General features: G+C 41.1%; 1 protein-coding gene across 3 annotated transcripts in view; it reads left to right on the top strand.

The window, feature by feature from the left end:
- Positions 1–14044, top strand: part of VPS13A (vacuolar protein sorting 13 homolog A) — a 181439-nt gene that overhangs the window by 107095 nt on the left and 60300 nt on the right. For all 3 annotated transcript variants that reach the window (XM_077344731.1, XM_077344732.1, XM_077344733.1), the window contains 7 exons: positions 1391–1623; positions 4211–4303; positions 5184–5540; positions 6745–6846; positions 9113–9271; positions 9388–9649; positions 10957–11117. In XM_077344731.1, coding sequence (XP_077200846.1) covers positions 1391–1623; positions 4211–4303; positions 5184–5540; positions 6745–6846; positions 9113–9271; positions 9388–9649; positions 10957–11117 — 1367 coding nt within the window. The remainder of the gene's footprint in view (positions 1–1390; positions 1624–4210; positions 4304–5183; positions 5541–6744; positions 6847–9112; positions 9272–9387; positions 9650–10956; positions 11118–14044) is intronic.

The raw sequence follows: 14044 nt of genomic DNA, 5'->3' as shown, positions 1-14044 counted from the left end.
CTGTAACCACTACACTATACATTGAGATCCTTTGGCAGGGGCAAGAAGAGATGATTGTTATGGCTTCCCTTCTGCTACCTACAGTTTCCTGTAGAGTCATACATTTTGTGCATGAGGGCCCCTAGCACTTCATGTGACGCGGGGGCGGGGAGGGGGGAGGCTGGCAGAAAGGCTGGTAGGTCTTCTGAAAAGTTCTTCTTATGTAACTCCTTCTGTGAGATTTGTCCCCCCAAAATTTAATGATTCCCCCTGTCTTGTTTTCATGCATTTATGATATGTGGTGCCATTTTTTCTTGGTATGAAAAATATATATCCTTACTCTGTTGAATACTATTATTTTTTTATAATAAAAACATTTAAGTATCATTTTTCCAAAGGAATTATGATATTTTCAGCGTTTCTGATTTGGCTTTTTTCATAAAGAAACTAAATCATAAATTAAGATAATGTAAAACAAATATTGATATCAAGCAAGTTCAAAGTTTATTTATATTTATTTATATTTATATACCGCCGCGCTCAAATGTCTCACGGCAGTTTACAAAATTCATAAAATACTGGTCACAGGTATATTGCCCTTCAGCGTCCTAGGGAGACGCAAGTTCAGTTTATAATTAAAATAATCTGATGCTAAATATCCCAAAACAACATTTTAAAAATCTGTTCATGAAGTCAACAGCAAGACACCTTCTTTATCCCCCACGCCTAAAAAGGAAATGATGAAACATCTTTTCACTGATTTTCTAAACAGAAAGGGCTTTGATGGGTTTTCTAAAGAAGGAAGACATCACTGCAGATAACAAAGTACTAGGAGTAAGTATCCTGTGGGTTGGATCCCACAGAATATTTTAATGTGGGAGTGCTAAAATTATTCCTTGCTGTTTGCTTGCGCTAAGTGAAAGTGATCGTATTCCCACTATCTCTTCTGCATGCTCAAGACATAGCACGAGGTATTTCTTCTGATAAGTTTCAAAACTGAATTAAATGAAACCATGTGAACCATATGTTGTACATTTCATTACTCCATATAGATTTTATTTCATTAAAATTATATCAGAGGTCTATGTATTGCTGCAGCCATTGTGCTACTGCTTGTGCAAGTACGTTTTCCTTTCAACTCACACCTTGATGGATTCAGTCCTATGGGAGGAAAAGCTCCCTTGGACTGCTTTGATCCAGGACATTTACATATGTTACCAAATTGAAAATGATACAGGAGTTCTAATCTCAAGTTTATAGCTAGAGCTTCTTCCCTGCTTCTATCACAACAGATATTGTGAAAATATCTGTTCAGACTTCTACTTAAAAAGCTAAAACTAAAAAGCTGTACAGATGAAATGAAAAATAATTGGACTACTTTCTTACTGATTTTAAAACATTATATTTTTAGTTCCTGTACAACCAGCATCTACGATGGAAATAAATGTTGTTGTTAAAAATCCTGAGATTGTGTTTGTTGCTGATTTAACAAGAAGTGATGCTCCTGCACTGGTAGTTACCGCACAGTGTGAAGTCTCCATGAAAAATGGCCCTGAGATGTCTAAAATGACAGCTGCTGTTAAACATTTAACAATGCAAGCCTGCCCATTTCTTCCAGAAATGAGAAAAGACAATATTACCACGGTAAGAGCTATGATTTAATCTAGAACTGTGATTCTGCATAGTATCTTGCCAGTGTTTGTGAAATTACTGGGTCTTGCAGTATGTGAAAGGTTGCAACACTTCAGCCTACAGATGCTAAGGTCAGCATTCTATTGGAGTAGATATGAATGCAAATAATGTAACATGATCACTAAGAGTGAAGTGTTTAACATATATTCTTGGTTAATAATTGTGTGACTACATGTGAGTTAACAACATCAGATGAATTAAGAAGATAATAACATGCAATGGAAATTCTTGTTCAGTGGAAAAAACTACCATGCTGAGTGGTCTCCAACCTTTTTATCACTGGGAACCGGTCAACGCTTGACAATTTTACTGAGGCCCAGGGGGGTAGTCTTTTGCCAAGGGAGGACACCGCAGCCGGCTGAGCCCCTGTTCCACTTGTTTTCCCACCAGCGCCCCTGACTTCCTACCACTCACCGGGGGGCGCTGCCAGCAGCTGCGCAGTGCCATGCCGAGGGGGAGCCCCAGTCATGGTGGCCGCTGGAGAGCACCAAAGGTAAGCCGGCAGCAGAGTGGCAGGGCAGCCCCCAAGGCAGCAGCTGGGGAGGACGAGCCGCGGCCCAGCACCGACTGATCTACGGACCAGTACCGGTCCCCGGACCGGGGGTTGGGGACCACTGTACAGTACTGATGTGGATTGCATGGATTCATATATAATCTGCAGGCACATTCTTAGCATAATCTTCAGTTTTGCGTGTACCGTTTTTGGACTGACTTTGGGAGCCGTGCACACAGTCTCCATTACAAGATGTAGTTGTTACTGAGGGTGTGAGGGATGTGGCCTTGATATGTTTACCCGTATTAATCGTAGTATAAGAAATTTTTGAGTCTGTTTTTATGAGTGCAAGTTAGAACACTATATTGGGGGAGTCATGGGAAAAGACAGGGGATACAGTAACTGGTATTAAATTTTGAAAATAAAGTGCTACTTTTCTTTAACAGGCATTTTGAAAAGCAATGCAGTGAATTCATTTGAGGAACAGATAATGCTAAAATAACTAGATTAAATGCAAAATCACCAAATATTTGAGGATTAAGCCATCAGTATAAATAAATAATTACTAATGGAAGTATTTCCTCCTATGCTTGATGCTGCCTTCCATGTCCCAGACTTGGAAACCCTCCTTGTCTTTTGCCCTCCTTGTGTTGTTGCAAGTATACAGTGTCCTCAGAGAGAAGGGAGGGGTTTGGAGAAAGAACAAGGATTTTTCTTCTAATTAATTGTCATGTTTGTTTTGAGCCTTCGGGGAGGGCGGTAAATAAATAAAATAAATAAATAAAATATATAATATAAAATAAAATATAAAATAAAATAAATAAAATAAAATAAATAAATAAATAAATAAATAAAATAAAATGTTCTGTGGCAATTCCCTCCAAAAATGGCAAACTCAGACTTCTGGATAGAAAATTATTGAGGAGACTATAAACAGCTTAGGACAGTGTGTTGCTAAAGCTGGAGACACACAAAGTTTGGAACAGATATAGAGCCAGGTCCTTCTCCACCCCTGCACCATTTGTTCCCAGTGCCTGTCATCTTACAGGATGCACCATCTTATCATCAAAGGTATACACAGTTTACAGCTTGAAATATAGAGGCAGGAAAGGGCAGCCATAACATCTAGAGTAAGATAGAAAGCTAGATAGCCCCGAAAACCTGAGAAATGGGGAGTAGGGTTGTGTCTGAAGCAGTTGTTCACACCTGAAGCAGCCAGTGGCATGTGGGGGAGGGGAGGCGCCATTGGCAGCATGCAACCTGGCGCTTGCACACCGGCTCAGAGCTCTGCACAAGCATGTGAGCGCTGACCAGTGCGCCCAAACCTCTGCTCCCCCACTGCGCTGTGGTGCTGGCTACTTCGGGCGCAAACAGTCACTTCAGATGTCGAAGCACCCAACCCTAATGGGGAACGGGGAGTTGAAGGAGGAAGCTCTCTAGCTGCCCCATGAGAATCCTGGGACTCTAGTTGAGGCATCCATGTCATGAGCCAGGGATGAACATGACATCAATAAGAGGATGAAGGTAGATGTGGGGAACAGGAAAGATGAATCTGGAGAAGAAGCTTGTAAGAAAGAAGAAACAATAAAAAAACAAGATAGAAGTATATATACATTGCCTGATACTAAAAAAGAAATGTAGTCTTGGATTTCCAAAGTGGCATGGAAATGATCAGAGCTGAGATAACCTAATTACATAGCAGAAGAGCAGTCCTGGGGATGGGGTTGAACAGTATACCACTTTGTGTCACATCTTGGCGTACTGGAAGAACAGTCTAGATTGGAAACTGAATCATATTTATTGGCCTCAGACTTCCCACCTGAGACGCTAACAAGCTTTTGCCTTTCACATTAATGACTTTGATAGACTAATGGTTTTACTCAGTATAAGGGTGCTTCATGTGTTCACATGTTCCTTATGTACAGGCAAAAATAAAACATTTGTTGTTTAGCTTTATTCCTACAGAATATGTTTAGCTGATTTCTGCTATATGTTCAAAGCATGTCTTTAGCAGACAATTATAATCAGTTTATTATTTGTATCCAGATATTGCAGCCCTGTGACCTGTTCTTTGAAATGATGCAATCCGGTACAGATCCACAGAAAGCTGATCTGTCTGTTAAATCCATAATGATTAAGGTAGGTTAAAAGTTTCAGTTATAGACTTCTTTATTTTACAGTATTAAAGAATGCTAGAATAGTAGAATTAAGTTTATTAAAATATTTTTAAAATGAAGTAATATGTAATTTATGTTTTGTATACCATTACCTGTCTAAATCCAATAATGACCTAGAAATGGGCCCATTGGCCCCATAAGATGCTTTGGCAACCTGAGTGATCCCTTAAACCTGCAAACCCCAGAAAACTGCAAAAGGAATGTAAGTTTAAAACCTTAAAAAATGACAAAGCAGTGGCTATGCATGTGCAGAAACCATCAGAGAAATACATACAGGCTGTATTTTAGGTTCTTGTAGCAATCCAAAATGATGCCCAGTGCTTTGTGGCCCCCAGCCCGGAGGTAATGGGGGATTGAGTCAGAGAGAAGGAAGGCACAAAGAGGGGGAGATGAGCAGAGGACAAAGGAGCAAGCGGAAGATGACAGAAGCATCAAGGGAGGAGTAAAATAATAGCTAACAGAGGATGGGAAAGTGAGGCCAGCAAAAGGGGGGAACAGGGGCAAGCAGACAACATGGAGACCATTTCCGCACTGGGAACTTCACTATCTCGGTTCCCATGTGGGAGCACAAATCCGGGGCAGACGAGGTGCATGGGCCAAATGCTCCCCTGTGCAGGAGCAGGAAATGGTGGGGCAACCTGCTCTGGCTCAAGCTCCAACCTGCAGCTGGTCCAAAGCCTCCAGTGCAGAAAGGGTCAGAGTGCAATAAGGGGGAGGAATGGATTTCCCTTCTACCATGAATTAATAATAGTTGCCCACCTGTCCTTTTTTATATGTAGTATAGTTGTTGTTTCACCAGAGATTCGTAAATGCTAACAGTAACCCTCTTCCTTTTAATTCAGATGTCTCCAATTATCTTAAATACTGTGATCACAATTACTTCAGCATTTTTCCCAACTAAGGAGACTGAAGAAAAAGACATCAGTCCTATACCTCCAGATATTTGGGATCAGAAAGATATTAAAAAGTTAAATATGTGGTTCCTTGAGGAATCTGACGAAAACAAAAGTCCTATTCCTGTAACTGAATTGGTTCCTATGGGAGAAACATTGAAAATGAGCGTTGATGCAGTTGTTATAACTCTTGAAGCTGGTGTTGGCCACAGAACAGTGCCAATGTTGTTAGCAAAGTCTTCATTTTCTGGAGAGGTCAGAAACTGGAGTACTCTGATCCATATATCCTCCAAGCTAGAACTAGAGGTAAGAATAATATAGAGTTGAATTACTAGCATGTTAGATTTGGCATATTTTCTCTCTCCAATCCTTGATCCAGTAAAATCGGTTTGGGAGCAAATACATGTTCAGTCTTATGAAGCAGGATAATTTTTAAATGTACATACAAAATTAAATGTTACACTTCTGTAAATGGGAGAGTGATCAAAGTACCTAACTGTATTTTATATCTATCTTGGCAATGTAGGAGGGAGGGAGTTTGGCTGTGTGCCTGAAATTTAAGATGATGTCTTGAACATGCACACCAGCCTTCATTGCAGTAGCTCAATCTGTAAGTTAAATAATAAATTACAACATGTTGCATATCCACCCTGTACCTTGCAAAGTAAATGTAAGCTATTGCTTGTGAATTATGTTACATACACTAGAAATTAAGCCCATTTTATGAAGGAATAAAATGGGCGCTAGGCCCCCCTCCCTCGGGAAGGCCTCCCTCAGGAGAGCGCCAGCCACACCCACCCACCCCTGGCAGCTCTCCGGAGGCTTCTGCTGGCCCCGGGAGTGGCCTCGCAGCGGCGCCTGATTGGGCCCTCCAAGTTTTTATCCCGGACAGGGCCCGCCCTAACTCCTCCCAGACAACCCTTACTGCATTATTAAGTCCGCGGCGCACTGCGCCGCGGGCGGGGCTGTTTAAAGATTATAATGTATTTTATGATCTCCTCTCCATCTTCCCCTGTCACCATTAATTCAATCTGGAAATATAGAGTACTATACCAGGCATGTGTTCCAGGTTCCATTCCAATATTGCAGCAATATTTCAATCCAGAGATAGGATTGCAACAGTCGAACTTTCAAGTAGTATGTTGTATAAGTATTTTATACCCAAAGCCTTCATTTTGTTCATCCAAGTTTGATATTCATGTTCTAAGGACAAATCAAAACCATGTTGGAAAGCTTCCATGGACATTTGTGGTGGATTGAAGCCAAAGTAAATTTGTTTTTGCATAGCAAGTTCACTGATTGTCTTTTTAATCTGTTATCTCCCTATTTTTGTTTTCTAGTTTTCAGAGGGAGATCATGTTCAGTTTACATTTTATACTAAATAATAAATATACTGTTTGTAGTTGCTCTGTATGGTTAATAAAAAGAGTGACAAACCTCTTTTGGTAACCATCTCCTTTTTTGTTTCTTACACAGACTGTACAGTGTATTAATATATTCTGAATTTTAGGTGCATTACTACAATGAGATGTTTGGTGTTTGGGAACCCTTGCTTGAACCACTGGAAGTTGAAAACACTGATGAATTTAGACCATGGGTTCTAGGAATGAAGGTACTAAATACAGGACAGATAACTTGCATTGATTTAGTTTGTTTCACTATTTTTAAATATGTAATCTTACCTAAAACTGTGTTCAGATGTTATGAGATTGATCTCATTCTTACGACATCAAATCTCTAACCTTGTTGAAGCTAGTGAGCAGGAAAGAAACAGCAGCGTGTCCTCTCTTTATGAAAGCACATTTGAATCTAGACTTTCAGAGAAATCCAGTGTTAATTTAAGTATAGATCGTTTATGTTGCAGTTTTCTTAGCAGGAGGTAAACAGTCAAGCAGTATAAAGGGAGAAAATGTCCATAGTTCTGTTGCTAGATATTTTGCTAATCACAATGGCCAGAAGACATGCATTGGGTAGGACGTTTTCACTGTCAATCTTTCAGTTCAAACACAATTAGCTCAGGGTAGAAGATGAGCCTGGAATCAATTATTAATGATACATTTAGCCTTCACCCCAGTTACATCTGTGAATGCATCTCCTTTCCTGTATAAGTGAATAATTGCCATTCATTTATAGGGTAAATGCCAGATATTCAAGCTGTATTCTGAAAAGAGAGAAGCCATAGAGATCATATTGCAAATGGAACATAAGAGAATTTCAGAAGAAATTTTACAACAAAGTTTTTTACTATGTAGAGTAGGGGTCGTCAACCTGTGGTCTTCCAGATGTTCATGGACTACAATTCCCAGGAGCCCCTGCCAGCAATTGCTGGCAGGGGCTCCTGGGAATTGTAGTCCATGAACATCTGGAGGACCACAGGTTGACTGCCCCTGATGTAGAGCATGAAAAGCTATGAATTGTTTTAAAAGAAATCGGTGTGCCACAATGTCTGATTGTTTTGACATACAGCCTGTAGTGTGGACAAGAGGCTGCTGTTAAGACAGAATACAGAGAAACAGAATGGTTTCCAATTGACTGAGGTGTCAAGGATGTAATTTAACTCCCTACCTGTTCAGTCTGCATGTAAAACATATAAGGAAAACTGGATTACACTTAAATGAAGAGAGAGTGAAAGTTGATATACAAATATAACTATTTGATATACATGGATGATACCATCTTACTGACAGAAATTACTGAAAACTTTGAACAACTCCTGATGAAAATTAAAGGACAAGTGGCATGTCAAGAAGATAAGAAGTAATGATCACCAAAGAATTACACCACTGTAAGGCTGACCATGAAGATACTGAAATTGTTCAAAATTTTCTATTCCTTGGCTCCAGTAATCCAAAAAGACTGCAACCAAGAAAGAGACTGAAACTTTGGAAGGGCAACCATGATGGAATTAGAAAAGATCCTTAAGGAAGTGTTGTTAGAGATCAAGATAATTCATGGAATGGCATTCCCCATAACTGTGTAAAGGCATAAAGGCTGGACAGTGAAAAAAGATGAAAGGAAAATAGACGTTTTTGAACTATGGTGTTAGAGAAGAGTTTTACAGATACATTGTACTGTAAAAAGCTAAATAAGTGGGTTCTAGATCAAGTCATCTAAATTTTCACTTGAAGCTGAAATGACTAATTTGAGGCTTTCATGCTTTGGTCACATCATGAGAAAATCTTTAACCGCTCCTTTCCTGTATAAGTAAATAATTAAATAAAAGGTTAAGACCACCTGGGGAGGAGTTAGGGTGGGCCCTGTCCGGGATAAAAACTCAGAGGGACCAATCAGGAGCCGCAAAGCGGCTCCTGATTGGGCCCTCGAGTGCCCATCCAGGGCCAAGCAGCCAATGGGGAGCTGCGCTTTGCACGGCTCCCCATTAGCTGCTTGGCCCGGCCTCGCCTGGACTTGCCGAGCAGACTCCACATGCAGCCTGCACGGTAGGTCCTCTGGCCTGCCCTCTCCTCCACCTTGGGAAAGGAGCAGGGATGCCATGTCAAAGGCGCAGCCTCCCTGCTCCTTTCCCTCCCTGCTTCCCAAAACTTCCGCCTGGGGGGCGCCTCCTGCCGTCCTTCTCTCAGCCCCGGGAGCAGGCTTGCCATGGTGAGCCTGCTCCCGGGGCCGAGAGAAGGCTTCCTAAGCCTTTGGGGAGGGTGGAGGGGCGGGAACTGGCTTGCCGCTTATTCCTCCTACTTATTAAGTATTTTATTCCTTATAAGACTATCCTGTTTATTGTTTGTGGTTGATACTTCAGAATCCCTTTGAGAAGTTAGGCTAATATTCCAAGTATTTTGAACATAATGTATCCAGATAATATGTATATGTTTCAACAACAACTTTATATTTTTGGTATTAATTAATTCTTCTCCCTTGCAAAGATGAAAAAGAAGAACAAAAAATCTCTGGCTGAATCAGTTGCTGAAGAAGAACCCTACAAAGTGCCAGAGTACAAAACAGTGATAAATATCTACTCTGAAGATCAGCTGAATATTACATTATCGAAATGCGGACTGCTAATGTTGAGTAACCTTGGCACGGTAGGAAATGCCATAAGACCATTAATTTGTCTTTGAATCATATTTAAGCTCCATGTTTTCACTTAGTAAATAGTCAATTTCCATCTGTTAATCAATAGTTTTATGCTTTTTTTTAGGCATTTGCTGAAGCAGCTACACAAACTGCAGAAATCTTCAAGAAAGATAAGGCACCCTTTGTATTGATAAATTCTTTAGGTGTGTCTGTTGTTGTATTGCCTAGTGATGCTTTCAGTGTCCTGAATGCTGAATCAAGGACAAAGTCATTTCATCTTGAAAACGGACAAAGCCTAAGCATGGAATATATCAAAACTAAGAGTGAGAATGACCAGTTCACAGCTATGACTACCCTGAGCAGCAAAGTATTCTACATCCGGCTTAGTAAGTAAGCTTCAATTGTTTCTTTGTAAACACTTATATGATTGTGTGTTGGAGAGGTTTATTCCTTCTGATTTACATTGACTTTAGCCCCCTCACCATGTCTCATGGAGTTGCCAGATTTTCTCTGATCTGCAATGAAAATTTTTCAGGAGCATAAGTGTAAGATGGCAAGAGTCCCTTCCCCAAATGTGACAAGTTTGAACTGAACTCAGTTTCATGTATGTGCTTTTTTTTTTACAAATGTTCAGAGCAGCATATGCAGAATTAATGTTGTTATTCAAATTCAGTAAAAAAAAACAATTGTCATTGTATATTAATAATAAAAAACATTGAATCTGAATCATATATACATATTAGATCAGCAAATTTAACTGCATATTAATAATGAAAAACATAAACAAGATTTCTTTTTCTGCAGCTAGAATTTTTAGCTTGTTCCTTGTATAGGGTTTTAAACAGCAGTAAATGTAAAGTTCCTAGTTCCCTACAACAGTTCTTCATCTTTACAGAGATCATTTCATTTTTTTTGGGGGGGGGGGGTAATTTGACAGCTGAAGCGAAGCACATTCCTCTTGTTCAGTTTGAAAAAGTGAATAGGGATGCAGCATGCTCATGAAAATAGTATGTCAAACTACTGACAGTGTTTCAGCTATAGAATGAGTTTAGCTTTAAGCCAGCATGATGCAGTGGTTAAGAGCGGCGACTTCTAATTTGGCAAGCCGGGTTTGATTTTCCGCTCCTCCACATGCAGCCAGCTGGGTGACCTGGGGCTCGTCATGGTGCCATTAGTGATGTTCTGACTGGGCACTGTTGGAAGCTCTCTCAGCCTCACCTACCTCACAGGATGTCTGTTGAGGGGAGAGGAAGGGAAGGTGACTGTAAGCCACTTTGAGACTCCTTTGGGCAGTGAAAAGTGCGGTATAAAATACAACTTCTTTTTTTAAGGGTTTTTTTTAAAATCTAGAACCATCAATATGTGGCCAGAAGAAGAACTGGCTTTATGCCCCACTTTTTACTACCTGATGGAGTTTCAAAGTAACTTATAATTGCCTTCCCTTCCTTTCCCCACAATAGACACCCTGTGAGGTAGGTAGCACTGAGAGAACTCCTATGGAGCTGCTCTGCAAAGAACAGCTTAACATGACTGTGACTAATCTAAGGTCACCCATCTGGGTGCATGTGGAAGAGTGGGGAATCTAACCAAGTTATTCAGCTTAAGAGACCACTGCTCTTAACTACAGTATCAACCTGGCTCTATTTTTATACAGATTTTCCCTTTAATTCGGTGTATTTTCTTCAAATTTTAGCACCTGAAAATCATTCCACCACGGATAAGATTCCACTGACAAAAGTGGGACGAACTCTTTATAGAGTAAGACACAATGACTCAGGTGTTGTAAGATCAATTGTTTGTCAAATTGATACCATTGAAGGAAGTAAGACAATAACAGTACATTCACCTATCCAGGTAATATATTTTACTAAAATTTTTATTTGTCAGTTGGCTTCCTGCTTTATTTATTTGGGAAAAGTTGTTGTAATTTTGTAGAGGATATAAGCATGATTATCACCAGTTTTACTGAAGATGATGGTGTAAAAGGAATACTTCTCTAACATGGTTGTTATTACTTTTCCTAGACTAGATCAACAAGTATTCAGTTTACATATGTATTATTAGCTACAGTAGGGATATCTTGTTTGTGTGCAAAAGAAAAACATATGCTACCCTGAGTTCCTTAGAGGAAGAGGATTATAATGTATTAGACCAAAAGATGCTTCTGTGAACAATTGAATAGCTTCTGTGATGCCAGGATCATCAACGTACCTTCTGTGCAATTTCATGTGGGAACAACACGGATTGTCTAGAAACTTTACAACCTTCTGCATGGTTCCCACCAATGGTGCCTATAAAAAGGGGAGAAAGTGCCTCCTTACTCAATTCCTTCTGTGCTGAAGAAGAATGTCTCTGTCTCTTGTCTTTGAAAGAAAATAACTCAGAGAAGATATTGCTTTGTTGTTCTATTTAGTGAAAAATACCCTCAAAAGCCCTGTTCAAGAAATGTTCCCATTATGGTCAATTGACATGATTCTTGTCATTTCTGCCACAGAGGACAAGAAACTGCAGCATGGTTTATCTAAACTGTCAACCCCTGGGGCTTGCAGCAAAATGTGGCATTGCACCTAATAGCTGCTTTGTTGGAAAGTGCCTTGAAAGGAGCACAGCAATCTGCAGTGCATTCTGGGGGGGAAAGTCTGAAAGGGTGACTCTGGCTTCATCAATGTCCAACTGCTGCATTAATTGTAATTCTTCCTTCAGTTCCATAAGCTCTGTTCTCAGCTTTAAGTCATCATCCATCTTCTTGCAGCCAGTTGAAGCCTTCCACCAGAAAAGCAAACTCCAAGATGATACATTTAGATAGATCATCTTCCTGGCAGTCTTCAACCAGTTAAGTCTTCCTATAGGACTAAGTTCAAACCATGTTTACCTTTAGTTCAGTGGAGAACATGGAATCTGTTGCTGGTTCCAGAGACTCACTCACCTCCTCCATGGTCCAGATACCAGCCCCCTCTTTCCAACTCCAAGGGGAAATCCTGGCTTGAGAAAAGCCCTATGTACTTATCTCTCTATTTCCTCCACTGGCAATTTTCAAAGCTGCACAATAATCAGATCATAAGACTAGAGTGAGTATAGTTTAGGCAAACCTGAACTACTGAACCACTGAAAAACATCTAAAAGTTGGAAAAGATGTATAAGACTTTGCAGAGGAAAGGTACCCAAAATCACACAACTCTTTTTTTGGAAAACAAAGTCTCTTACCTTCAGGTTATCGGTCTCCCTAAAGCGAGGGTCGTCAACTCCTGTTCCACAGCCTGGTACCAGGCCGCAAAGACCTCGGTACCAGGCCGCCAGCGGACGCAAACGCGCTTGTGCGGAGCTGTCGTGTATTCGTGCTTGCACCCCCGATGGACGCAAACGCGCATGTGCAGCAGCTCTGCATATGCACGTTTACATGGGGCTGCCATGCATGCACGTTTGCACCCTCTGGTGGGGTGCAAATGCATGTGCATCAGCTTCATGCATGCACATTTGCGCGGTGCTGCCACACATGCTTGTTTGTGCCCTGCCGGCGGGCGCAAACGTCCATGCGCAGCAGCTCCACGAATGCACGTTTGCACGGTGCCCGGGCTGCTGACTCTCCCCCACCCCCAGAAGCGGTCCTCAACTAGGAAAAGGTTGGTGACCGCTGCCCTAAAGTGTAGAGGTCTAGTCAGTTCTTCCATTAAGGTACATCTTGGTGGAATCTTAGCATTCCATTCCCATCTTTGAGAAGTTAGTGTTTCCTAACGCTGACTCTAAGGCCTTCACAAAAAGCTAACATACACTCCCCACATTTCCCATATCCCACAGTGAAGCTAATCGCTCTCTAAAATCAAGTATTCAAGCCTGTGGTTCTCTATCCTCTGCAACTCCTCTCAACTAAAGCTGCTTCTTTGGTCATCATCATCTCTGCCAGGAGAGTTAGTGAGATACAGGAATGCAGAATGGTGTTTCCCTTCCATAAATTGAACAAAGAAAAGGTTGGTCATTTTCTGCCTTACTGTTCAAAATGGGGCATGCCACTCCAAATTAGAGCTATCCATGCACATACTTTCCCACTGAATGCACCACGTGCTCAAAGGTCAGGACATCCCTTCCCTCAGTTCCTTTTTCGTAGCTGTGAAAAGATGAATCTCTAGTGAGCTCCATGTTTTTTTCAATTGTATTGAGGCCTTCTAAATTGTTCATTGGCCTTTTTTGTAAATATTGAGCTTGTTACACCTCTGTGTTCATTATGACCGTTTATGCACTGGAGGTTTCATGCCAGGCTGCAGGCTGGAGTTTTAGTTGTGGCAGGTTGCCCCACATCTTCCTGTACCCACATGGGGGAGCATTTGGCCAGGTGCACCTCATCCGCCCCTGATTTGTGCTCCTGCATGGGAGCTGGGGCAGTGAAGTTCCCAGTGCATAAACAGTCTATGAGAGTAGATTATTCTCCCTTTGGACCAATGGTGAAGTACTGATGCACAATCCCGTAGTCCCACAATATGGTGCCCAAGGCATTGTTTAATAAGTTATTGAAGTGTGGTACAAAATGCACTACATGGATGAACATAAGTTATGCCCGCTGTTTGGGTAAGTCCCTTAATGGTAGGATTTGCTCAGTTTGTTAGGACTTTACCCCACAAGCCTGTTCTGATAGGGTGTCCAGGCTGAAAGCAGTCTTATGGGGAAATTGGTTGCTCCATCAAAGCCTATTTGATCTTCAGAATTGCTCTCTGGGCCAATGATTCCTTAGATGTTGGGGATACCCTGTCCTAGTCCCCCCTCAGTTTGTACTGTCCTGTTGATTCCTA

The sequence above is a fragment of the Paroedura picta genome, chromosome 7 (genome assembly GCF_049243985.1).
Source record: "Paroedura picta isolate Pp20150507F chromosome 7, Ppicta_v3.0, whole genome shotgun sequence".
Classification (NCBI taxonomy): domain Eukaryota; kingdom Metazoa; phylum Chordata; class Lepidosauria; order Squamata; family Gekkonidae; genus Paroedura; species Paroedura picta.
This window is presented reverse-complemented; position numbering and strand designations above follow the sequence as displayed.